Here is a 27,653-nt window from a genome sequence, read left to right as displayed (position 1 = left end):
TAAGAAGGTGAAGGGAGTAGCTAAAGAACATATATGCATGGCCCATGGGTATGGACAATGGTGTGGATTGCCTGAGGGAGTGAGGAGGACTGGGTGGAGGGGCGTAAAGGAGGGAAAAATCGGGACAACTGTAATAGCACAAATAAAATATTTTTTAAAGAATATTTCATATTATTAGGATTAGAAAAAATAAGTAAATAAAACTATTCTGTAATACCATTTTTCACCTGTCAGAATGCTAACAACGCATGCTTTTAAATCCTTCTGGTTTCAAGGAAATGAGGAAACATAAGCACTTGTGAAGAAGTCTAGTAGAAGTGAATTGGTATAATTCTGATGGAGGGCAATTTGTCCATCTCAGTCTTACAAATGCCTTTTCTGCTCCAATCCAGCTAATTTTACTTCTGAGAATTTATCATACACATGCATGATAAATTGCTAATAGGAAAAATAAAGTCATGGGCAAAGTTACTGGTGGCAGCACTGCATGGAACAGCAAAGGGACATCACGCCAAATTGCCATCGAGAGGATCTGGGTTCAATAAACCGAGATGCCCCGTGTTCCTTTTAACCACGTGGCTAGGAAATGATAGACGGTGCTTTCCAAGTGATGACATAAAAAGATCTCCAAAATCCACTTAGGAGCATTTGCAATCTTGCTCCCTAGCACATGCTATCCATTTGGCTCAAACAGACCCTTATAAAAATTTTTTTTAAAAAGTCCACTCAATGAAAAAGAGCAAAATGCAGAACAGTATATTCAATATATTTGGGACTCTCTGAGCTTCCTGGAAGTCTGTTTCCTTTGCCAGATTGGGGAAGTTTTCCTTCATTATTTTTTCAAATACGTTTTCAATTTCTTGCTTTTCCTCTTCTCCTTCTAGTACCTCTATGATTCCCATGTTGGAACGTTTAAACGTCCCAGAGGTTCCTAAGCCTCTTTTCATTTTTTTGAATTCTTGTTTCTTCATTCTGTTCTGGTTGAATGTTTCTTTCTTCCTTCTGCTCCAAACCACTGATTTAGTCCCAGTTTCCTTCCCTTCACTGTTGGTTCCCTGAACATTTTTCTTTTTCCTATATTTTGCATAGCCTTCACTTTTTCCTCTACCTTGTGACCATACTCAACCATTTCAGTGAGCATCCCGATTACCAGTGTTTTGAACTCTGCATCTAATAGGTTGGCTATCTCCTCATCACTTGGTTCTATTTTTGGAGTTTTGATCTGTTCTTTCATTTGGGTAATATTTCTTTGTCTCGGCAAATGTAACACCTGTTACGTTTTAAGGGGCAGAGCCTTAGGTATTCGCCAGGGCAGAGCAACCCTCATCGCTGCGTTGTCATGCTGTATGTGAAGGTGGTGCCTGAGAAGGAGTTATGCTGCTTGCTCAGCTCTCGGCTGGCTTTCAGTCAGTTGCCCCGCTACCCACAAACAAACTGGGCCAACCAGATGTTGATTCCCGGGTGGGTGGGTTTATGTTATACGAACCTGTGGGATTCTCCTGTGAGCCTGTGGGAGTTCTCCAGCATACCTCCTGGGAGTTTATTTGCACACAAATGTGGGACTGTCTGATCTGCTAGCCGTAGCCTTGCTGCATGTCCTCTTTGCCCTGGCTGCCCGTCTCCACCCCTCCTATCACCTATCAGTCTGAATGAATGTTTCTGCTTCAACTCCTTGGTTGTCAGACTTCCATACAGTTCAGTTTTCTGGCACTTCTGGTTGTTTGGTGTTTTTAAATTTGTTGTTGTCCTTCTTTTGGTTGTGCGAGGAGACAAAGTGTATCTACCAATGCCTCCATCTTGGCTGGAAGTTCCTGTATTTGCATATATATGTACACAGTAAAACTGGAGGGATACAGATGAAACTAAGATTACTAACAGTAGGAAAAGGGTGGCAGGAAAAAGGAAGAGTGGCTTCATTGTATAGCTTTTAATATGAATATTACCCATTAAAAAGACTAAATAATAATAAAATGAAAAGTTAATTAGCTTGCCTAATTTCATACAGCTAGCCAGAAGCAAAGCCAGCAGCAAAGCCAGCAGCAAAGCCAGCATTCCGACCCAGGTTCCCCAAGTCTGCGTTCCAAAGCATCACCCTCCCTGATTCAGCTCCTCACTGCTGCTGCCCCAAGGCAGGCGGTGAACATGGGATGCCTGGTGGTGTGGGAGTGAAGCTCTCCCAGTTTCCTTTCTCTGAACTCTTGATGTTCAGTTGAAAGCAGCTGAGCAGGGCTTTCAGTGTTCCCCTATGAGTTCCACTGTAGACCACTCACTCCCAACTTCCCCATTCCGGAAGAAGAAACAGCCCATGAACCCGCTGATACACTGCCACATGTCTAACCTAGAAGGAGATTTTGCTTCAGAACAGTTCTGGTTTCTTATTTCAATCTCTAAGGACATAGGTCTGAGTGGCATGTCAGCCGCACCTCAGTAAGCTGGGCCCTGAGCCCAAAGAGCTGGTCCTGCCGGACAAACGCACGTCTCTGCAAGTCCCCATGAGAGTCAGGGCCAAAGAGGGCCCCATGTGCCGCCCACATGGTTACCTGATGCACAATGCTGCTCATGAGCTCCCTGTTAGTCATACTGGCCAGTTCTAGGTGAATTGGAATACCAGCTGGGATGTCAGAAATGGAGGTCACAACCTGCAAGAAGAGGATAGCACTGCCATTAGATAAGAAGTCAGGCAAGAGGAAGAAATGATCAGGCCCTAAGAGGCAATGTGTACTGTTGCTGTCTTCTTTGCACCCTCATGAAAGCTCCCAGCCAGGTAGGCTTCCACAGCTTCTGTGGATGAGGGATGCTTTTCCCAACAGGGACATCTAGGCTCTGTGTATTTCATTACTGATACAGAGAGGCACTGTGGTACAGACTCAGGAGAGTACAAAGGGCCGCCCCTGTATGTTCATGCAGTCAATCTGGTCCTGGGGATCTAAAGTGAGCAGATGGCTTCAAATGCTGTTTGAATCTGCAGCTGATGAGAAGTGAGATGACACAAATAACACAAAGACACAAACTACAGACACTGCAGCTTTCAGTCATTCAGTTTAGCACCGTATACAGAGGCTCAGTCAGAAAGATGTTCTGACCTGTTCCGCTAAAGCTGCTGCCTGTGTCTGCGAGAATACCGTGAGGTGCCTCTCTGGAGCAGAAGGCAGGGTCAGAGCCAGCTGCCATGCCATGAACTGGGGAGGTCAGGACTGAGGACCAGACAGCATCAGTTGCAGAGGGCAGAAGGCAGGATTCTGAAGAAACACACTAGCTGACATCTGCACAATTCTTTATCAGTGCTGTTACCTCCAAGAGTCTCTTCCTCTGGAGCTCCTTGCTTTGTCCCTCCATCATGTGCAATCCAGAGAGGACCACCAGGTCTGGCTGAAACTCCTCCAGGCTAGACACAAACACCTCCAGCATATTCATGGCCCCGTTGGAGAGGTCGTGGGAGAAGATGAATCGGTTGGCATGGGGGGCTTTTAACTGGCCCCACTGCTCCCCTAGGAAAGCCCAGTCAACACAATGGAAAGAAAAGGAAGAGGCTTTAAATCTCCTAGCTATAGGGGGCTTGCAGGGGCCCCAATAGAGCCTTTGCTCTGGGCAGGCTGGCTTCTGGCTGAGTAGACCCCCACTACAATGGCCTCAGGTAAGCACCACACTACCTCCAGGGAGATAGTTATCAGTAACGAAACACACCAAAGAAAACCCAAACCCCAACCCAACAAAAACACAGAAACACAGTATGGATGCTATATACCTTTATCAAAGGGCTGGCAATTAGCTCCCGCCAAGTCTCAGGAAAGCTCGCTGATCACTGAGCTTTTCAAACACAGGCTACCTGTGTCCTTTCCCAGTTACAGAGCAGCAGCATGACTTCCAAATACCAGCACAGAGTGCATACAAGTGTGTCCCATATACAGCAATGCTGCCTTTCTCTGTCTGCACCTGACAGCAGTGCCTGGAGCACCTTCCACTTAGGTGGGGCCTAAGGGGGCTGAAATTTCAAGAGTCAAGCTGACTGCACTCCCTCCTCCCTCCCAGTGTTTCCCAGGCACCTAATCCAGAAGACAAGGGCATCTGGCTGCTCTAAATAGCATCCTCTGAGTGAGCTACTATGGAATAATGACTGTTTAAATGCTACTTCGTTCCTGAATGGATTCTGACTGCTTCAGCCTGAGGTACTTGCACCACTCTAAGCATCCACAGAAATGTTCCTTTCCATGGTTTGTGACAATCATTATGCTTTGAATTATTTCCTCTATTTTGAACTAGTTAAACCTATATATCATTACTTAACTTTTCACATATTTGGGTCATATTTCCCAACAGACTGCCAGCTCTTTCAAAGGAACACTACATGTCTGGTTCCCATAGCATTTGTCACAGTCCCCACACAGGGAGTTAAATCCATCCTCGGGTGGGTCTCCTGGCAGGAGGAGGATTCTGTGCTCATCTATAGGACTGGTTCTCAGCACTGGCCATGCATCAGAATCTCCTAGGAAACCTAGCTTTACATATGCAGGTGTGTGGCCCTGGCCAGTGTAGTTCAGTGAACTAAGTGCTAGCCTGTGACCCAAAGGGTCAATGGTTTGATTCCCAGTCGGGGCACACGCCTGGGTTGTGCCAGGTCTCCATTAGGGGGCATGCAAGAGGCAACCACACATTTATGTTTCTCTCCCTCTTTCTCCCTCCCTTCTCCTCTCTCTAAAAATTAAATAAAAATTTTAAAGCAAAACAAGCAAAAAAAATCAACCAATGAATGCATCAATAAGTAGAATAAAAACCGGTGTTTCTCTTCCTCCCTCTCTCTAAAATCAATAAATACAAAAAAATTTTTAAAGTGCAAGTGGCAAGGTCCCATTGCTGAGGATTCTGATGTGCAATAATAGGTGGAGAAGTAACTGATTAAGACTCCACAAGCTGCCCAGAACCTGAGAGGAGTACGAGTCCGAAAGCAGGGAAGATGAAAGAGGCTCTCTCCAAGCTCACTTGGTGAAGCTTTTCGATCAGAGGCTTCACCACACAGAGCTCACCTTCTTGCCCATAACGGGGTTGGGAGAAGCAGGGTACCACCAGCACGGGCCCTCTGGGGCAAGGACTTACATGGCAGGTTTACATGTTTTTCCCTCCACATGAGGGATTCATCCCCTTTATAAAATCCAAGTCCATACACTGAAACCTAGTAGAAAAATTTGGTTTCTATTATTGAATTGGCCAGAAAGCCTGTTACGATTTTTCTGTTAAAAAAAAAGGCACGTTTTTCATTTTCACCAATAACTTTATTGATTTGGGTATTTTGAATATATTGGCTATCTCCTGCTATTGGCTTCTCGTGGGTAGAGGCCAGGGGTGCTGCTAAATATCTTCCAATGTGTAAGAACTGGAAGCCCCACAGCACAGAATTACTTGACAAAATGTTAATAGTATCAAGAAACTTTGCAAACCACTCTTGCTACATTCAATCAGTCATAGCACCTTTTCCATACACTGCACAAATCCTTTTTTTGAGTTTCAATTGAGTTTTTATATTTCTTGAAATAATAAAGCATAATAGGCCGAAAATGCTGCATTATTTCTTTCACCTTCAATATTAAACTAGCTGCACAAAAATTCACCAATTTAGATAAGTTTTTTTTAAACGCACACTGTTATGACAGCTATCACAATACAATCTAACAAAGTTGTTTCGAATGAAGTTAAAGACACCACTAGAGCCATCGCATGGAAAAAAGGTAAGGGACTTTTTAGCCAACCCATCCATTTGCTGGATATTCCTCTAGAAAGGCATTTCCTCATCTTGCAGTTGATGTGCCAACTGCAGCTGGCAACCTCCTTCCTCCTTTCTGCAACGGGCCCCTCCGAACGGCAGCCCTGCCTCTCTGTGGTAAACACGGTGCACACACACGTGTAGGGCTCACTCTAGGGCAAGTGTCGAAGCTGGGAGAACCCATCCTTCCTTTGCTTTGAGTTCAGCTTTCTTGCATCCATTCCTCTGAGAAACATTTTATATGTGGGTCACTTATATAAAAATCTATAAAAATAAAAATAAAAGACAGTACCTATTTACTAGCGCCCAATGCGATGGTTATATTTGTTAAAACTGAATTCCTTTCTTAGCTCCTGGCCCAGGTTCAAAGAAAATACCCAATGGAAGTCTGCAGAGCTGAGTGTAGTGTTTCAGCTTTGCTTCATTTAAAGATCAGACACAAGGGAGACCTCCTGTGAAGTCTTTCCCAACTCTGCTCCCCCAAGAAGACCCCCAATCACTTCCTTTCCTGGGCCAGAGCTACACCCAGTTACAGGACTTGGCACATGACTTCGCAATCATCTGCTCAGGAGTCCATCTCCTGCAGCGGACAGCGAGCAGAGGGCAGAGCCGGGTCTTCTACAATCATCACTCCCACTGCCGCACACGGCCCCGGCACAGAGCCACCTGAACGAACAGCAACATACACAAACAAGAGAACAGACCGATGACTCTAATGCCTACAATGACAAGAAATATGGGCATGAACTCCAAGTCCAATGATCTCCCCAAATAATGAGACACTATACAAGGGAAAAAGACATGACATTAGTATTCTCCAGAGGGTAAGACCTGGAACTGGCCCTTAAACAGTGAAGCTGCCAAGAAGCACAGCCTAATTTAACCTCGGAAAAAGAGGCACACAGCAACTCAAAATAAATCAATTCCTTCAGGAAAAAAGTGAGAGAGGCAAAAATAAACAGGCTTCCGCAAGGTGAAGACAAGGAGGGATGTTCACTGGCTGTTTCCGATGGACACAGGACTGAGGGCATGGCCTGAGAAGCAAAGTGACTGGAATTCAGACAGGTTGACCCCCTAATAGTGAGTGCCCCTCTCTTCTCACAAAACTTTGAATTTATTTAAGTGACTACTTCTTTCAATTTATCAATCTGTCCTTCAGCCAGTAAGTTAGCAAAACCCATGTAATGACTCACTGGATCCCCAGCCCAGAACCTGAAAATAAGCTTCTCTGCAGGAGTCTGGCAGGAGAGGAAGAGGAACAAAGTTGACAAATCCCTCTGGGAATGTATTCATCCAGGTTAGAGAGAAGCAGTGGGTGGATTTCTGATTAGAGAGCTGACCCAACAGCTGTAACCACCAGACTAAGTTCCCTCCAGGAGCTGGTAAAAGTGCAACTTCACATAGAGTTTCATAAAAGGTCACTGCTTTGTGCTAAGAAAATATGGCTAAGAAAACAAAAAACTAAAATGTAAAGTTTATAATCCCAAGGATAAAGACAATCTCCTGTCAAGATAAGCTGTGCCATCCTCTGAATTACATACAAGGCGCACCTGTCAAATACAACAAGAGTCTTGGTGAGGAAAGCCGTCTCCACTCTGTTGTCTCCAAGGTATATGACAAACCGGGAACCAGAAAAGTCCCGAGTCCATGACGTGAGTGCCAACCGAAAGTGAGGAGAGTAAGGAACTGGCAGCAGCATCAGCAGCACGTCAAAGGCACAACTCAGTTATCCTGGCCCTTGCAGTCAACAGTCTCGTTCTTGCCTTTCATTTAAGCAGCTCACAGAACTTTAAACACACTAACCTCTTAATCCTCAGCACAACCTTCAGGCAGTAGGGAGAAACTAAAACTGAAACTCAAAACTTGTATATTGTTAAATGTGAACTGCCTCCCCCAACATTCTGTCCCTAATTTTCAGACCCTGCCTTCCCTAACTTCTTGACTGATTCTAGTAAACACTGAAAGACAACCCAAAACAAGGAACAATTCTCTTTTTGTTCTTGGAGAAAGGCATAATTTTCAAGAAGCACTGTATTTCTCTTACATTAAAGTTAATTATAATTACTCTAGTAGGTGAGGTTCTTTCAACTGTCTGACTTGGAAGCAGTTCACTGAAGCACATTAAGTAAGTACTGCTTTAAGGTACCAATTAGTCCGTTTTGATGCTTGAGTCTTTAACTTGATTAATGCGTTGAATCATAAATTCAAGAGGCTGACTTCTGAACAGAGGAAAGATACCACAGCAAAATACACAGAATCATATGCACATTATGTTCAGGTATCTAGGATTCTTTCAGAAATCCGATCTGCAGTGTGTAACATAAAATCTGCCGGGGGAGGGCAGGATGGGGTGGTTTGAAGTGATAAACATTGGAACATTACACAGTGGGAAAGACACACGCTGTTACACACCCAAGGCAACACAAAATGCTTCACAGGAAGCTCGCCAGAGGCCTAGAGTCAATTCTAAGCAGCTTGAAGCAGTTGGCCAGAAATGTCTAGGGCAGAACCCAGCACAGAGCTGGGCAGATGTTATGTGCCCTTCTCTTTCCTTAGTAATAAAGAAAAACTTTATAGGCGTATGTTTAGTGCATTTTCAATTCTACTCAAGATGCCAGATTCCTCCTGTGTTTAGATCATTCTGTTTGTACACAGGGGAGTTCTCTTCACTGCTGCAATACTCTAGCATCTCCCTCGACACAATGGCCAGTATCAGCACAGAAATCTTTGTTGGTGAACAGGGTCCTAATTCACACAGACAAATTTTTAGCATAGTCACACCTCACACTGACAAAGCAAGACTCCTCTGATGAGTCTTACACCATTACTTACTCATTTCTCTCACCTGCTTGGTACTCTAAAATGAGGTGGAACTCATCCACTTCCTGCAGCGACTCTGGTGGAACAAATACATTGTCATCTAGAAGTTCATGCAGTTTGGGACCCACTGGACCACAAAGAAGAACCTGGAGACAAGAAATATGAAGTCTATCAGACCTGTCCCTCTTCCCATGAAATCTGTATAGTAACTGAAAAGGTACACCCAGGCTACTTCTCATTTTAACAAAGTACTGGGGTCCCAATCGAAGTTTGGAAGCTTCGGGTTTGGGGGCAGGCGACAGGGGACTACTACCAGGGTTTAGGTGTTGAGCACATGGCCAGTGTGCCCAGAGATGAGAGGCTGACCAAAGACCCATGCCACGCGCTAGTCACCCACGCAGCTGCTGTACCCCATATACCCTGTTAGGGACTGAACATTTGTGTCCCCCCAAAATTCAGAGGTTAAAGTCTAATTACCAAGGTGACGGTATTTGAAAAACAGCTTTTAGGAGGAAATTAATGCAAAATGAGGTCATATGAGTAAGGTCCTAATCCAGTAGGGTTGGCAGCCTTATAAAAAAGAGATTTCTTCTCTCCCCCAACCACACACACTGAAGAAAGGCCATGTGTGATCACAGCTGAAAGGCAGCCATCTGCAGGCCAGGAAGTGGGCCCTCATCAGAGACCGAACCCTGCAGGAACCTTGATCTTGGACTTTCCAGCCTCCAGAGCTGTGAGAGAATAAATTTTTATTGGTTAAGCCGTCCAGTCTATGGCATTTTGATATTATGACAGACTAACACACCTTACCCTACTTTCTCTTTTTCTTTACTCACTCACATACTGTGTAGGCAAATAGATATGAGCTACTGAAACAATTCTGTCGGAATTTTAGGCAGTACAGAAAAGACCCAACCTCAAGGATCACAATACCCTTCCACAACCAGGTGACCCGACAAGTGAGATCAGGCTCCCTTCTATACTTAGCTGTTATGAGAACAGGATAGCCTTCCGAATATGAGAATTAAAAAGTACTTCACTGCAGAAAGTTTGGACGCAGGTACTCTGCAACTTTTCCAAAACCTTTTCCATTCTGACCTGGGTCTCTCCTGGCTTGTCCTTTTAGAACCCACTTCACACTGCTGTTGTTTTTGCCATGCCAGCTCCAGACACCACTCGGAGCCAGGCTAACGGACTCAACACCACTGGACGATGAGGGCTCGGACGAGAACCCAAAGAGGGGTGCTCAGAGACACCACCACGTTCAGATCTAACACGCTCCACCCAGGAGCTTCAGAGGCACTTTTACTTGCTAATTAACTGCTTATTTGCACAGAGGAATTTTCATGTGTCTGAGAAATACCAGCTTCTGGGTGAAAATATACCCCTATCCCCTTGACCTACTCCCTTTATGCCTTGATATGTATCCATTATCTGCCAATTCTGAAAAGTCTTGCCCCTACCATTTTATTTTATTTTCTCTAATTCTTGGCTAGAGCTGCAGCTTCTAAGATGAGATGACAAGAGCCAGTTTACCATCCTATCTGAAATATCAATGGAAAACAGATAAAATACATCAAACAATGGTTTTCAAAAAATCTGGACATTGGGCAACAAAGGACAGTGATTCCTAAAAAACAGAAAGACTAAGTGAGTCCCACAAATGATTCAGCAAATTACCTTAAAAGTTTCCAGATATGCAAGTCTAAAAGAATTCATCACCAGCAGACCTGCGCAATAAGAAATGTGAAAGGAAACCCCTCAGGCAGAAGGAAAGTGATACCCTACCCTACGGAAATACAGCTCTAAACAAAGGAATGAAGAGCACCAGGAACAGCGATGGATAAGCAACATGTGAAAATGTCATTTCTTTCTTATTATTTAAATATCTTCAAGATAATTAACTACTTAAAAATATTAACAACATACTGTGAGATCTGTATGATACATAGGTAAACTATATATGGTGGTATGCTAATATTGCTTGCAATCAGACTGTGATAGCTAATGTACATAATAAATCCTAAAGCAACGATTAAAATAACAAAACAAAAAATAACAAAACAGCCCTGGCTGGTGTAGCTCAGTGGATTGAGTGCGGGCCTGCGACTCAGACGATCACGGTTCGATTCTCAGTCAGGGCACACGCCTGGGTTGCAGGCCAGTTCCCTGTAGGCCAACTCCCAGCAGGGGACGCACGAAAGGCAACCATACATTGACGTTTCTCTCCCTCTCTCCTTCCCCTCCCCTCTAAAGATAAATAAATAAAATCTTTAAAAAAAACAAAACAAAACAAAGAACTATAGCTAATAAGCCAGAGAAGATAATATGAAATCATAGAAAATAATCCAAAAGACTGTAGAAAAAGAGGGAAAAAGTGAAGATAAACAGATGGGACAAATAGAAAACAAATGCCAAGATGTCAGATTTAAACCTAACCTGATATAGCAACAATAACATTAAATGTAAATGGTCTAAACAATACAAATAAAAAACAGAGATTGTCAAAATGTATTAAAAAGCAAGCCCCAACTCTATATGCTGTCTACAAGAAGTACATTTTAAATATAAAGACACAAACAGATTAAAAGCAGAAGGATGAAAAAATATGTATCATGCTAACATAAACAAAAGAAAGCTGGAATGGCTATTTCAAACAAAACAGATGTCAGAGCAAAGAATATTATAAAATAATTTTCTTTATCCCTAGTAATGATAAAGGGGCCAATTCATGAAGGGGTTGTAACAATTCCAAAGACTTGGGCATCTAATTACAGAGCTTAAAAATACTGCATGCCAGCCCTGGCTGGTGTGGCTCAGGGGACTGAGTGCTGGCCTTCAAACTGAAAGGTCGCCAGTTTGATTCCCAGTCAGGGCATATGCCTGGGTTACAGGCTAAGTCTCCAGCTGGGGGCATGTGAGAGGTAATGTATCCCTCACACATCGATGTTTCTCTTCCTCTCTTTCTCCCTCTCTTCCCCTCTCTGTTGAAAAATGAAAATAAATAAATAAGATCTTTAAAAAAATACTGTACACAATGCATAAAGTTATAGAACTGCAATGGAAATAGATACAATTATAGTGGAAGATGTCAATATTCCTGTCTCAATAATTAATAAATCAAGTAGATAGAAAATCAGTAAGACTATAGAAGCTAGAACAACAATTACAATCAATGCAGTCTGACATTTCTAGAACATTCTACCCAATAATAGAATATAGCATGATAAACCACATTCTGGGCCACCAAAAAAGTCTCAATAAATGGAGTCAGAGAAGCATATTCTCTGACCACAATGGAATTAAAATAGAACTCAGTAACAGAAATATATCTAGAAAATCCCCCCAAAATTAGAAATTAAATATACTTTGAAGTAGTCCATGGATGGGCTACTAAATAGCCCGTTTCCAGAAATCAAAGGAAAATTAAAAAACATATGAACCAAAGGAAAATAAAATGCATCAAAACTTGTGCATTGCTGCTCAGTTCTTCAGGAGAATTTACTGCACTGAACATTTTACATCAGAAAACAAGGTCTCAAATCAACCGCTTCAGCTTCTGTCTTAAGAAACAAGAAAAAGAAGAGGAAGCTAAAGTCAAAGTAAACAGAAACCAATAAAATAGAAAAGAGAAAAACAATATAGAAAAATCAGTGAAACAAAAAACTCATTATTTATTGATCAGATCAATAAAATTGATAAACCTCTAGCCAAACTGATCAAGGAAAAAAACCCATAATTTACCAACATTAGAAATGAGTGATAACAAACATCACCACAGATTCTAAAGATCTTAAAAGGGTAACAGAATATTATCATTAGTTTTATGCCAATATGCTCAACAACTTAGATGAAATGGACAAATTTCTTGAAGGATGAAACTACTGAAGCTCACTCAAAAAAGAAATCTGAATTTTCCTAGACCTATCTTTTTTTTGAGAAAAAAAAAATCAAAATTGTTAAAAACCTTCATCAAAAACCCCAGGTCTAGAGAGGCTTCACTGGTGAATTCTACAAACATTTAAGGATGGCACAATATCAATTCTACACAGAATCTTTTTAAAAAAAATTGAAATACATCCCAACTCATTCCAAGGTCAGTATTACCCTGATGTCAAAACCAGACATACAAGAAAAATATAGATCTATATCCCTCTTGGAAATTGACATAAAAATTTAAAACAAAATTTTAGTAAACTGAATCCAACAACACATAAGAAAGACAATAAATATATCAGGACAAAATGGGGTTTATCTCGGGGATGTAAGGTCGGTTAACATTTGAAAATCAACGTAATTACCACATACCAAACACAACCCCCCCCACAGTCATCTTAGATGCAGAAGCAGCATTTGACGAGATCCAACATCATTCTATTCCTGTTTGTTAAGTTCCACAAATATATTTTCTTTTTTCTCCTTTTCTTCCTCCTCGCCCCCCGTTTAAAGCAGACACTCTTGCCTTGTTCCCAATATTAAGGGTAACGTTTATAGTTTTTGCCCATTGAGTATGATGTTGCCTGTGGGTTTGTCATATACGGCGTTTATGTTGCGGTGTGTTCCCTCTATTCCCACTTTGCTTCAAGTTTTTATCATAAGTGGGTGCTGGATTTTATTGAATGCTTCACAAATATATTTTCTAAGGCATTCTCCTCTCCTACCATCTGGCCTCTACTCCGCCATTCCATTAGATCTGCCGTTGCTATAGTCACCAGGGTCTACTTCTGAGACACAACATACAGGAATCATTAAAAGAATGGACATTGGAGCTAGATTGCTTGGGTTCAAATCCCAGCTGTACCCCTTATTAAGTATGTGACCTTGAACAGTTTTAACTTTCCCAAGCCTCATTTTTCCTATGTACAAAATGGGGATAATATGACTTTCCTTACTGGGTATTCTGAAGATTAAATGAGTATATATACTCATATATTAACACTCAAAAGAGTGCCTGGCATATAGTAAGAACTATGTAAATGTTAGCTATTATTATTATCATCATTATTATTATTACTACCTTTGCAAATACCTAGTCCTTAACCTCTGGTAGTTCTCAGATGATCACATTCTGGCAAGTTAAACTGAATGAGAGCAGCTGTAAGGTGGTGAGGTCAAGGCAGAACCTGGCCTTTGAATCCCAGCTCTAACATTCCTGGCTAGGTGACCTTGGGCACATTACTTAACATCTCTGGACCTCATCTTTCACCTTTAAAAGGGTGACAATATCTTACTTCGTCAGATTGTTGAGAGGATAGAGTAACATATATCTCTTTTCTTTCCTCAATCTCCTACCAAGGCCAAAGCATTCACTAGAATGCTTTCCAATGAGACTGGTCCCAGGCCTGGCTTCTGCAGAAAACAGCAGCAAAGGCTCTCTCAAAGGGAGGTCAATCTCGTACTAACCCAAGACTCGCAGGGTGCTGTCCTCCCAGAGGCCAGAAGTACTTCTCAGGGTCAGGAGGGTGGCCTACCGAGGACCCACCAAACACCCAGGGTTCTGATGGGAAGAGCGCAGGCTCTAATAAGCTTATGATTAATCTTTTCTTTTTTTCTATTGACTGGTAATATTTCTGAAGGTTAGCCCTGGAATTTCTAATCTTCTCTTCTTGGGAGTTAATTACTATCTATAAAGATAATGACTGCAAAAAAATCTGTATTTTCCATCCTAATACTTCATGAGAATTTTTTAAAAATGTGAATGTGCACATTTTAATATGCTCTCCACATCGAAGCATGTGCATTTCCTGCTGTACAGTGTGGCTCCACACAAGCTTTCCCCTCAAACTGCCCATCTATCTGTACACCGGGTCCACCTCTGGGCTTTTGATTCTCTGTCCTGACCCGTAGATATATATATATTTTTTTCTTTTTTTCTCCCTTTCTCTCTCTCTCTTTTCTTTCTTTTTGAAGATTCTTATTTATTTATTTTAGAGAGGGGAAGGGAGGGAGAAAGAGAGGAAGAGAAACATCAGTGTGTGGTTGCCTCTCATGTGCCCCTTGTTGGGGACCTGGCCTGCAATCCAGACATGTGTCCTGACTGGGAATAGAACCAGCAACTTTTTGGTTCGCAGGCTGGCACTCAATCCTCCAAGCCACAACAGCCAGGTCCCATATTTCTATTTTGAGGCTGGTTCCTGAAAATTGTTTATAGTTCCTTTTCTCTATTGTCAGTAGTCACATCTATTCTGTACTCTGAATACATACAAGTTTGTATTCTCTGAATACAAGTTTCTCTTCCATACGAGTTTGTTTACTCTGAAGTCATCTTTGTTAAATTTATCTTCTTTGTTCTTAAGTATGGTCTAGCACCATGTATCCATTTTAGTAGGCTTTAGGCAGACGAGTTTCTCCTCTGGGGGCCACTCTAATCCAAACCTTAATCATTTTAGAGCAGACAACAGCAATAACTTCCTTGCTGGCCTCCCCACTCCAACCTATTCCACTCATAGCAAAGAACCTTCTTACTCACATGTTATTCTGAACAGCAGTAACTTTGAATTCTATTAAACCAATGGTTGAAGACTTCAAGATGCCCCCCACTACTGACCTCCATCTGGCGGACTTCATTTTTCAACAGTAGGGTCGGAAATACAACCAACTAAGTTTACTCCCATCACTGTTTAATCCCCAGTCCTAGGCACTGACTCTTAACCATTACTTGATCCAGTATTTAAGAACATGACTCAGGGTGCTAAGTTAGAATGGTTCCATTTCTTGTTAGCTGTGTTGTTTATGCCTCAAACTTCATGTGGAAAGACAATGAATAGTACCAACAACAGTATCAACTAGCCTTAAGGGTTGTTGCAAGAATTACATGATATAATCTACATAAATCACTAAAAGCAATATAAGGCAAAGAAATGTCGGGCACAAAGTAGGCACTCAGGAAGCACTAGCTGCTACAACTCTCCTACTATATTACACTGGTTCCTAACAAGAGGTCAGGATCTGGCACATAGTAGGTGCCCACACATTGAATCGGGAACAGATACTCATTCCTGCTCTAAAATTATTGGAAATTAGAGAGAGGAACAGGTTTTAACCTGGGAATTTGACCTACCTTTAAATCTGAGTTGGCTGCAAATTTCTGTCCAATTAAAGCTGCATTTCCTCCTACATAGTGCTGTAAGATAGTTCAAGGTTATTAGACAGTATTTTAAGCATAACTAAGTTACCCAAGCTTAATAATTTTTTAACTTTTTCAATTAATTTAGTCTATTTCTTCCAAAAACAATTTTAGGTGACTTCACAAGGACACATATATGAGGTTAATAAAACATTAAACCCACAGGTTAAATGACTATGAGTTACAAGGAAAGGTGAAGAAAACAAATACACTAACTATGGAAATTAGTATAATTGCCTTAATTGTGCATCAAATTTGGCCTTGAGCTTCCAGGCAGCCAGAACAAGCAAACATAAAAAGTGTTCACAGATCTTGTATTCTACACTGTAATCCTTCTAAAATGAGATATGATTGTTACTCTCCCCCTGATAGTCATCAATAAATACCGCGATGAACTGAAATCCAAGTCCTACATAAGGCACACAGGCCTCTACCTGTCCCTGCTCTCCCGCCTTCGTCTCCTGCCCTTCCCTTCCCCACTGTGCTTGTGGTTCTCCAAGTCTGCCTTCCCCTCTCTGTGCCTTTAGCACATACTTTTGGTTTGATGACACCTGTCCTCCTCATATACTGGTAAATCCCGGATCATTTCTCAAGAATCAGCTGCAGTATCTTCTCTTCTGCAGTGCCTTCTAGTCCCCTTTCCCTACTGCCTAACCAGCGTCCACAAACGCCTCCCAGACAGGATTACAGAGCCCCTGCTAACCCTACACTCTGAACAAACCCTACTCCAGCCCTTGCCCTCTTGGGCTATTATCATGTGGGTACGTGTCTAGCTCCTTCGGGGCAGAAACTGTCTTTTTCTCGCCGTAAGAGCTCAGCAAATGTTTGGTGCTAAATTTTGAGAAAGGAAGAAGAAACACACTGATGTATTAGGAAACACAAAAGCTTTTCTAGAAGAAAATGTTGTCTCCTAAATACCACCTCTCTCAGCCGAGCCTCCAGGGCTAGAGAACAGATAATTCAAAGCTGCTGTTTCATGCTGACTAAGGGTGAGTCCATGTGCTTTGGAAAACTGACAAGCGGGAGATAAAGCTGATGTTCTACTATGAAAGCTGAGAAGCCACATCAACAGAATGTTACCACCTCACCTTCCTAGTCCTCAGGCCCACACAGAGGCATGGACTAAATAAATGATTCAATTCTAGACACCAGACATCACTTGATCCCAAGTTTTGTCAACCAACTACTGCGTTCAGGTGGGGCAGTAACGCCTCTCTGTGGGTAAATTTAAAACTTTCTGGGTATACAGGCTGAAATTTGGACTTTTAACACATTACCTTAATTTCTTATTTAACTATGATGGCTAGAATGTACTAAGTATCTTAGAGGAAATATTAAGATTCTATGAGGTAGATTTTAGAGTTTTCATGTAATAGTTATTAACTTCTGTTTATCAGTCAACCTACTTCAAGGGAGTTTGAAAAAGCACTAAATAAAGTGCTACCCTAGTGGAAGATAAATAACACATTTTAGGTTTTACAATGTTAAGAAATAATTTGGATGACCTAAAAGCTAGGTAAAGTTTTGTAGAAAAAACTTTTTTGTTATGAAACAAGTCAGGATGAAGTTAGAGAGAAGACAGTAGAAGTCAAGCTGGTGGTTTCAATCTACCATCGCAAAGACCTTTAAGCAGGAGACATGTCATCATGTCAGAACTATCAGGATTTCTTAACGAGAGATCAGAATCTCATTACGGAGTTCAGCTGCAAAATGATTGTAACTGAAATTTTAACAGCTGCCATCTCCTTCAGAAACTCAGTTGGGTAATGTCCATGCCCATTTCCAACGTTCAAATGGGCAGCTTCAAAGGAAAAAAAAAAAACCCTTCAAAGTAAAAGTTATCAAAATAAAAGTGGTCATAAAGAATAGCCTGTGAAAGGTACAAATTAGAAATGGTATTAAGAGCTTCCCTAGTAAGAGTCACACCCAGGCTTAGGGGACGAGCCAAAGGAAGGTTTTAGGTAAGAAGAATTAGGGGTGGGGTGGAGAGATGTTTAAACAAACTACCAAAACTCAACCTCAAGAAACAGGGGAAAGGGAAGACTGAATCAGACTGACTAAGCTGTTTGACTAGGATCTGGTGTTGAAATTAGCCGGAAGGTGGAAACACAGAAAGAATACACGTAAGGAAAATATGGTGAGTTTAGTTTCTGATTAAAGTTTGAGACCTTATTTGGGGGGAGTGCAATAATGATGGCATGTAACTAATAAAAAAATAAGCATTTTGTACTATGCAAAACCCCAAAACTCGACTTCAAGGGGCGTGAGAGCACGTGTCTCAGCAGGTGTGCGGGGCCCAGGGAAGAAGCCATGGCGGGATCTCCTGTCCGGGCACTGCTCTCACTCTGGGGGAGCCTGGCAGAAGTTGTCTGGACTGTGCAGGCCCCAGAGCTGTGTTTCTGATCACCACATGGGCTTGGGGCCCCCTAGTTCTATCTCTGACAGGTCGGAACCCTGTAAACAAGGTGCTCAGAACAAAAGCATCAACATAACCAGGAAACTTGCCGGAAGGGTAAAATCCTTGGGTCCTATCCACATATGCTGAATCAGAAGCTCTGGGAGCGGGCCCAGGAATGTTTTCATACCCCTTCCTGGAGATCCTGGCGCAAGTGCTTAACTCCAACCTACTTGGAGAACCACCAACCTAGACCTGTGGTTCTCAACTGGGGTGATTTTACTTCCTCCTCTCCCGGACCCTGGCAACGGTTTTAACCGCCACAATTGGGGAAAAGGAGTGCTACTGTCATCGAGTGGACGGAGGCCAGAGAGGCTGCTAAACATCGTAAAATGTGCAGGAAAACCCCCACACCAAAGAACTGTCTTGCCCAAAACATCAATAGTGCTGAGGTGCAGAAACCTTGACCTGGACCAGCAGAACAGAGTGAGGCCCCAACTGCCCTCCTTTCCCAGGCAAGGCTGGACCTTTCCCTGTGGGCCTGGCCTTGCCTTCTGCTCAGGAAGGACTAGGCCATGTTAAAATTACTGCAAGTGACCAGCCACAAGCAATACCCAAACCAGTTAGCAGATATCATTTCCACCTTAAACTTCGGTAACACGCAATTTAAATGGATGAACCAGAACCAAAATTTTAGTAACTATGCTTCATAAATGCTGGCTGAATGGATCTGACTAAAAACAGCAGAGTTAATGGAAGGTCAGATATACAGTTTTACAAAAAACACTGCAGAACTGGATTCCCAACAATCATCCCCTTGGGGCCAACTGGAGGAAAAAGCTGCTTGGTTGCTTCTAGGAACCATGTAAATTAGGTATCTTTTCCCAACACCTCCCCCTTTTTAAAGATTTCATTTAATTTTACAGAGAGGGAGAGACAGAGGAAGAGACACATCCATGTGAGAAACACTGACTGGTACTCTTGTATGTGCCCCAACGAGGGACGAAACCCACAGCCCAGGCACATATCCTGACCCAGAATCGAACAGGCGACCTTTCGCTTGGTGCGATGATGCCCGCCAACTCGGCCAAACCAGTCAGGACTCCCACCCTATCTTAACTTACTGCTGGTTAACCAAACACACCTGGGCTCCTGGGAGCTCGGATGCAACCTGGGCAATGTCATGGAAAGTCTCCTTATCGCTGAAGAAGCGCTCTGCAGCTGCTCCCTTCCCCATGAAGTGAGTGAAGGCATCTTCCAGATCATTCCTTGAATGCAGGATGGAGTGATCTTTCCCATCCCCAGGATTCAGGGCAAGTGCCTGCAAGAGCTTCACCCCTGAGAGCACCACATCCACACATGCATTGACTCTGGAAGGAAGGACAGAGATGTGAAAGAAATGAGCAGAAGCCCGAGGGGACAGCTGCTTTGTATTTCACAACAGGAAAATGTTTCAGAGAACTGTATTCAAACAGAAAAACAGATGAAATGGATCTGAAACCTGAACTGCAAAGTACACACAGCACAGGGAAGGCTTTATCGGAATGTATGTCTTAGGAATAGGACACAGGACTCTCTTCAATAATTTGGCGAACTTTTACACTAGTTACAAAGAGAGAAGACGGGTGCTCAGCATTTCAGAATAGAGCCATCACGGTAACACAAATACAGCATTTCTGAGAAAATGCCGGTGGAGCCAAACTGTCTAGATTCACACTGGCTGTGTGGCTAGGCAAGTCACTTTTAATTTTTCTGTCTTGGTTTCCTCATCTACAAAATGGCATAATATTTAACTTGTGGAGTTGTTGTGAAGATTAAGTAAGTTAATATACACTTAGGAACAGTGTGAAGCAAGAGGTAAGTGCTGCATCACCAGGTTGGCTCCATGGAAATTATAAAGTATTAAGGTTGTCTGGCATGGCCTCTCCTATGTGTGCATGGACAGCTCTGGCTCATGTTGTCAGTGTTTCTTTGCTAAAAGTTGGCCCTTAAAAGAGAAAGGCCGGATAATCTGGGTAGCTAGGTGCAGTCTTCCTACCCACCCCTGGTCACTAATCCTGCCTCTGCCTACTGGAAATGTCATTCCTGGCAGTGAGGGTGGTGACCACACAGGCAGTGCCCAGTCTCTGAGAAGAGCAAAACTCACAGCAGGCCAACCAAAACAGCTCCTGGTGATAAGGTAGCTGGGCTCCTAGTAATTGTGGGCAGCTTTGAAACCAGAAGGTAAACTCATCAATAAAGAAGGCTCAATGGATTGAATTTTAGGGTGAAATGAATAGCTATGTTTCTTTTCTGGTTGTTCTAAAAAATCTCTTGATCTGGAAATTAACACACCAAATCATTAATGGTTACAAACTCTAAGAAGAGGAATGAGACTGTTAAGGGAGAGGAATTTTATTTTTCATTAGATGTATTTCTAATGTTTACAAACATGCATTACTTTTATAACTTAACAAATAACAGTTTTAAAGGTTCACGTACAGGCTAGATATTATTACAACATGCAAGTAAGGTTTATACACATAATGAAGAGAGACATCCCTCCTTATGACACAAACTACATCCTCACATAAGATTTCTTTGATTAATTCTCCCTCCATGGGGTCCCATGTTTTTGAAAAGATTTTTGCCCACAAACATTTAAATACCCCTTTTCTTACTCTTAAAGTCAAAGGCACATAATTACTCTGGTCAACTGGAAAGGCTCTAACCATCAGCCTTTCTGAGTGTAAAGCAGTGACACGCATGTGGCAGGTGCTGAACAATGTGTTTAAAACACATTCCTTTCACAGCCTTATGTGATAATAAACCAAAGACACTGTAAACTCATCCCAACTCCACCTCATACAGTGTCCTGTATTTCTGTGGAATGCAATGTAAGATGTACGAAGGGAGAATCTTTTTTGTAAAATAATTTTTTAAATTTATATATCTTTAGAAGGGAAGGGGAGAGGGAGAGAAATATCAATGTATGGTTGCTTCTTGTGTGTCTCCTGCTGGGAACTGGCCCCAGCTAGGAACTGGCCTGCAACCCAGGTATGTGCCCTGACTGGGAATTGAACCACGATCTTTTGGTTCGCAGGCTCGAGCTCAATCCACTGAGGTACACCAGCCAGGGCTGAAGGGAGAATCTTAATAGGAATACAGTTCTCCCTGGCTCTAGTAGGTTCCCAAGTTTCAAGCAGTAAGAGCTTGGAGAGTGACAGATATTATTTCTACCAAATGGCTCTATTTAGAAAATGTGTCCAAATAGATTTGGGTCCTGTGTCTGGGCAGCAAAAATTCAAATACTGGGCAATACCCATATTTGGAAATAATGACTTCAGTAAACACATCACCTTCATATCTAGTTCTGCTGTGATCTTAAACAAAGTTTGATTCTAGAAAGATGGTAATGGAGGAAGTTGAGCTTGTAAAAGTTACAAAAAAACCAAAATTCAGCATATTCTGCAACACAAGACAAAACACAGCAGGGCTAACTTGGAGTTAAAAATACATAACTACCAAAGGAACATTTTTCACCCACCCCCAACCATGTCGTGAATTCTTGGACTGGGGGAATAATCATACAGAGGAAGGTTTCACCTTTGGTAGCTTATGAAAAGATCACTGAACATCTACTATGTGCCACATACCAATCTCAGTATTTTTACATGTGCTTTGTAGTTATATTTTATTAAACTTTAACCAGAGCAAGAAACCTTCTCTGCACTTACCTCATTCAACAGTGTACTAAAATATAAACAAGCACATTGTTTACAGGTTCAGGTGCTTCATTATCAGGGGAAATTAAGGGAAGGAGGGGGCAAAAGGATCAGAAGAAAAAATTAGCCTCATGTGACAGGCAGAGTTTCACACTCTGATAAGAAATGTGTAAAGGATTACAACGTGAGTTTCGAGAAAACACAAATATGGATGACGTAACTGGAAAATAAAGCAAGGCGACAGATGCTGAAATCTCAATCGAGAGGCTAATGGGGTGAGCACAGAGGAAGCTGGGAGCTGGAGGGTCAGTTCCTATTACTAGAGAGGGGCTGGGGGAGGGGAAGGGGGCATAGTTCTCCCTTCTAGACGTTCAGTTCCCTAAAGGCAAGAACAGTGGTTCTTACCACTTCCCTTCTGTTTCACCATCTGTAAGATGTTTCCTAGGGTTATTTTTTAGCGTAACACCACACCAAGATATTACAAGAGCTAATCATAATCACTACAAGACATGAAACAGCAGAAATCCAAAAGTGTCCCTGGGCTGAACCATGGACGGTGCTCTGAAGAAATAAGGCAGGCATTTTCAGATCATACCAATTTGCAAGACATCCTAAGACAGGAAAGTGGTCATCGCCATTTTCAGTTGAGAAAGGTTGAGTCCTCTACCATTCCAAAGGCCATGGCTAGAGGTGCATTTCAAATGCAGATTTATCTGACACTAAAGCCCATGCAGGGAGCATGCACAAGAAAAGATGTGAATGAAGGGATTAACCTCGTGTTTGGACATAAGAAGAATGCTCATCTCTCCTGAGCATTCTTCAGGAGAGATGAGCAAGACAGGTTTCAAAGGTTGGGGGTGAAGCCAGGTATGGAGGAATATAAGCTGATTGTTCCCAAAGATGAGGGGCTTATCATTCACCCAGTGAGGCTTAGATACCAGGGTACACTTTCAAGTGGGGAGGCGGGACACATTCTAGAAAGATGTGGTAGTGGGCTCAGCATCTTCTTGAAACTCCTACATTTTACATCTCTGGCCCCTTTTCCACCAACCCCTGAAATGCTGGTGCCTCCCCAAATACCACCCTCACCATTTACCTTCCCTTCTGGTTCTCTCCCTGGGTGAGGCTATCCACTCTCTAGCTTCAACCTAAGTGCTGGCCTCTCCCAAATTTGCAACCCTGCTCCCCAGTACGCTCCTCCTACTCCAGCCTCTTACAGTCAGTCAGCAGCTGGGGCTGAGTTTCATTTGAAATCCCACAGCAGGTGCACTTCCCCTCCTTTGAAGTCAAACTGGACCTTCTACCACAAATGAGTTCCTTTTTCTTAATCTCTATTAATGGCAACAATGTGGCATGAACATGGTTGACCTAGGAATCAGTTGGGCCTCTGGCACTTGGTAACTAGTCTGGGGCAAATCAATGTTTCTAAGCCCCAGTTTACTCATCTGTGAAAACTGGATGACAATACCTGTATCTGCCTACTGAGGGCTGTTATAAGGTCCCAAATACTAAAAACCTGACATTTTAAAAAGCCTTTCTTTACTCTAACACTTTCAACCTATCAAATCTCACATTCCAAGAAAAGGCTTTTTCCCCTGCACGTAGACCCCATGGTGGCCTCTTAACTAGCATCAAGGTCTCAGTCCTTTCCTCCTTATAAAACACATTAAATTTTGTGTTGGGTTATGAGTATATCTCTGTAGGTACATTCTCCTGGGAAGTGAACTACAATATGCACACCCCCCAAATGGGATTCTGGTACAGGTGCTGCACCTTCTCCCACCTACTACCCCTTGCACATGCCCATCTTTAGGCTAAAAATCCCTTTGGGTAATGGGAAATGTTACCGATGGATGTTACCCACAAAAATGACATGAAGCAGTCAAAGAGGTTAGAACCAATGCTTAAAACCTACCTTTCACATCTCCATGTTATTCTCAGCAAAGAACTTTGCATAATTTACCTAATTATAAACAAATTCATCACCTACCCTGATACTATAGGCCCTTCTTGACATCTCTCTACCATAAGGTCCTTCCTTGCTCTAAACATAGGGACAACTTAGCGTTCCCAAACTATGTACTTTTTCACAATCGGTTCTCTTTGCCTACGTGGATTTATCCTCCCACCTTCATGTGAAGTGCCGTTTCTTCCCTAGGGCCTATCCCATGCAAGTTGCTACAGCAGAATGTATTTTCTAAGACGGCCACAGTGTGTTATGATGCACAGCCTTCTGTAGTTTACTTTTGTCCATAATAAGTAAAGCTCTTTTAAAATTTATTTTAACTGTGATATAATATTCCATTGTGTGACTGTACCAATTTGTTTATGCATTTTCCTATTTCTAGCCAAGAGAAAGAAGTAGTTATTGAATTTTTGCTACTATAAAAAGTGTTTTAATTAGGCGAGAAAAAAAGCTGGCCCATCTCATGTTCTTTTTTCACATTATGCCTACACTCTTGCCATCAACACATATTCTATGTTCCCTCCTCTTAACTGAGGGAACAGGCCCCCTTAAATACAGTTGGGCCTGTGATTATGATAGAAGTGCTTTTAAGTTAAATCATAAAAGGCATTAAGGCTCTGCCGGGTCCTGTTGGGCTATTCTGTCTCCTAACCCACTCATCCTCCGTAAGAAAGTCAAACGGCTACATAGAGAACTTGTTGGTATTCAGGTACAAACCCCAGCCATTATCTGACCAAAACTGCACAAGACCCCAAGCGAGAGCTTGGCTGAGCCTGATCAAATCTCAGAATCATGAGAAATAATAATAGAAAGACCATGCTTTAAGCTACTAAGTTATGGGGTGACTTGTGGTATAGCAATGATAAATGGAACATCACCTTCTCAGATGGAGTTTTCTTCTGGAACCTCATCTTACAAAGAATTAGTTATCCTTCTTTGTGACACAGGCTACTTGTTTATGCTACTAGTTCATCAAAGGACTTTTCATAATCCTTATGGACAACATTGTATCCCCCCCTCTCCCACCCCCATTCATATGTTGAAGCCCTAACCACAATGTGACTGTATTTGGAGAGACTATTGAGGAAACAATTAAGGTTAAATGAGGCCACAATCCAACAACACTAGGGCCCATATAAGAGGAGATAACAGGAGTGACCACGCACTGGGAAAAGGCCACAGAAGTACACAGCAAGGAGGAGGCCATCTGCAAGTCAAAAAGAGAGGACTCATCAGAAACCAACCATGGCCCACCAGCCTCTAGAACTGTAAGAAAATAAATATCTGTTCAAGCTTCCAGTATGTGGTATTCTGTGATCCAAGCAGACTGATACATATGTGCGTTTCCAACAAATGAGGCATGGACCTTGCTCCCTACATCCCTGTATCCTCAGAACCTAGTGTGGACCTGACACAAACCATGTAGTTGATGAATACTGTTGAGTGAATGTGCATAAAGCCAATGAAGACCAATGAAGCTGATAAGGAAGTGGGTGGAAGGGCCCAAATTTTTAAAAAGAGGCAAAAGGAGATACATCTAAAGAAACAATAAATGTGCTGATATGAAAAACACTAGCTAACATCTGAGTGCTCTTGAAAGCAAACACCATGCTATATTACACGGATTACTTATTTATAATCTTCACAATATCTTCGCTTTACTTTACCCTTCTTAGCCCCAACAATCACAGAAATTAAAAGCGCCTGGCAGAAGGCCTACTTTTGTATGGTGCTTTAGAGGTGCTGGTAAGATATTCAAGTCAAATTGAGACATGAACTAGTTAGCATAAAAGAAATACATTCTCAGAGGAATACAAAGAAAGGAGACACTGTGATTTGGGAGCACCCTAAACATGCAGTATGAGTTTCAAGGACAAAGGCATGTGTAACGCATGGAAGGCTGCAGAGACTAAATGGAACTGAATTTGAACATCAACAAGTTACCGTTGAGCTTTGGGACAGGAGTTTCGTGGAGTGGTGGTCTCCAAACTAAGGTGCTAAGGAAGGGGAAGGCGCTGGCAGCTCAAGGCAGCTACCACTCACACCCCACTGCTTCAAGTTCAGAAGCAAGAGGAAGAAGAGTGCCGTCAAAGCGGGAAACGCCCAAAATTTAGACTGCAAAAGAGCAGTCGCCAGAGGAACAGGAGGAGCTGAAAGTGAAACGAAGGTGGCTCGATAGTAAGGTGTCCCGCTGAGCGGGACTTCCAAGAGGTGACAAGGCTGGAACTGCGGAGATGAGGGAAGGGCGCAGGATCCAGCCAAAAGAAGAAAGTGGTCTCTTGAGTCCCTGCAAAAGTGACGAAGAGGGCTAGTTTCAGACGTGCAACGCTTCTCGCCAAGGAGGCAGCAGCGTGGACATTTGCGCGGAGGGGCCTTCCGGGGACCTCTGGGAACCCGTTTCGCGCGGGCTCCAACTTCCCAGCTCCCAAGCCGCTCGACCTCTGCCAAGGCAGCCCTCGGAGGTCCCGGGCGCCCTCACCTCCTGGACTGGCCCAAAGACGCAGGCCCCGAAGGCACTCACCCCACGGCCACGCGGCGCCAGCGCCGGACGGGCCGCACGATGAGTGCGTCCCAGGCGGCCGCCAACCGGCCCTCAGGGGAGCCGGGTCCCGGAGACGCGGGCCCCAACGGCAACGAGCTCCACAACAAGCGCAGCGCCGAGTTCGGCAGCTGCGGCTCCAGCAAGAAGACACAGCCCACCGCCAACGCTAAGAAGCCCGCGCACGCAGAGCCGCGCCACAGCGCCATGGGGATGAAGACGCTCAAAGGCAACCGCCCGACTCCTTTCTCGGCCCGGGCCTCTTCCGGGCTCGGAGAGCGCGGTCGTCGACACCAGCGTTGCGTCATGCCGGCGCGCCCTAGGCCCCGCAGGGGGCGGGGCTATGGGCGCTCGAGCGGACAGGGGATCCCTTTCCAGCTTTCAAATCCGGGCACTTCCGCGCGCGGTTTCGCGGCGCTTAAATCGGCTAGACAAAGGCGGAGACACTGCATTCCTTCCCAGAACTCCAACTGTACCCTAAAAGAGAGGGGCGAGGGTACCATTGCTCCCCCCCAGTAAAACGAAGCGAAGGGACTATGGGGAAGATTGCAAAGCTTACATTACTCCGAGCCAGTGTCCCCATTTGCGCTGCGCCTGCAGTTCCTCTGAGCGTCACGAATCTCACCCCCCCCCCGCACCCCCACTTTTAATAGGTCCTTTCGCCCCGGTGTGCATCCTCCAACGTTTACTAAAGCTTATCCTGTTTCAAGCCCCGGGCTGGGCTTTCCCGGGAGGAATGGCAGCAGAGCTGCAGCAAGCCCCTGGGGCACAGGTGGCAGGGAGAGTCTGCCCCTTAGGAAGGTTGCCAGGACCTTCAGCCAAGCCAAGTCGTGGCCTAAGGCAAGACTGAGGAGAGTCCACAGCCATCTCTGGATGACCAAGTTCAAACCTAAAATAATCCTTTTGGGGCGCTGTTCCCTTTAACGATATCAGGAAAATGTACAAATCCACACAATCTTGTGTACAACACAGGGAGGTTATGGACCTTCATTATGAAACCCTTGTTTTCTCTTCCCTCGTGATATGGCTTAAACCCGGCAGGCCCTGTGGTCCTTGTTGTGACCCTTGTGTGTGAGCCTAGGTTGAGAACCAGTGAAGCTAGGCTTACTGGCAGCTCAACCTCATTAACTACTATGCCAGGCCTTCTCTTGTTCCCTGGACTGTTTCCATTTTTCCAGTCCTGCTGGCTCCTGACTTGGCTCTGTGTCAGATTTTCCACTCTGCTCCTGACCTTTGGACTTGGCAGTGAAACTTTATTTCCCTAGCTTTGATCTTGGGCATTTGGCTTTGTTCCCCCTAACACCACTGTACAGCATCTACCCATCCCATCCTGATCATCCACCCTGTC

At 43.4% G+C, this 27,653-nt stretch overlaps 1 protein-coding gene across 4 annotated transcripts in view; it reads right to left on the bottom strand.

Moving 5' to 3' along the window:
- ADPGK (ADP dependent glucokinase) overlaps positions 1-26,598 on the bottom strand; it is a 33,032-nt gene extending 6,434 nt beyond the window's left edge. For 2 of the 4 annotated variants that reach the window (XM_037047097.1, XM_037047098.1), the window contains exons 1-6: positions 26,288-26,598; positions 19,241-19,466; positions 15,636-15,698; positions 8,601-8,721; positions 3,292-3,488; positions 2,541-2,639 (exon numbers count right to left, since the gene is read on the bottom strand). In XM_037047097.1, the coding sequence (XP_036902992.1) occupies positions 2,541-2,639; positions 3,292-3,488; positions 8,601-8,721; positions 15,636-15,698; positions 19,241-19,466; positions 26,288-26,514 (933 nt within the window). In that variant the 5' untranslated portion in view covers positions 26,515-26,598. Of the gene's footprint in view, positions 1-2,540; positions 2,640-3,291; positions 3,489-5,021; positions 5,158-8,600; positions 8,722-15,635; positions 15,699-19,240; positions 19,467-26,287 lie in introns of those variants that run through there. The other 2 variants (XM_037047099.1, XM_037047100.1) reach the window with 2 other exon arrangements.
- Between the last annotated feature and the right edge of the window lie 1,055 nt (positions 26,599-27,653).

The sequence above is a fragment of the Sturnira hondurensis genome, unplaced genomic scaffold (assembly GCF_014824575.4).
Source record: "Sturnira hondurensis isolate 20B ecotype Veracruz unplaced genomic scaffold, ASM1482457v3 Scaffold0005329, whole genome shotgun sequence".
NCBI classification, from domain to species: Eukaryota; Metazoa; Chordata; class Mammalia; order Chiroptera; family Phyllostomidae; genus Sturnira; species Sturnira hondurensis.
This window is presented reverse-complemented; position numbering and strand designations above follow the sequence as displayed.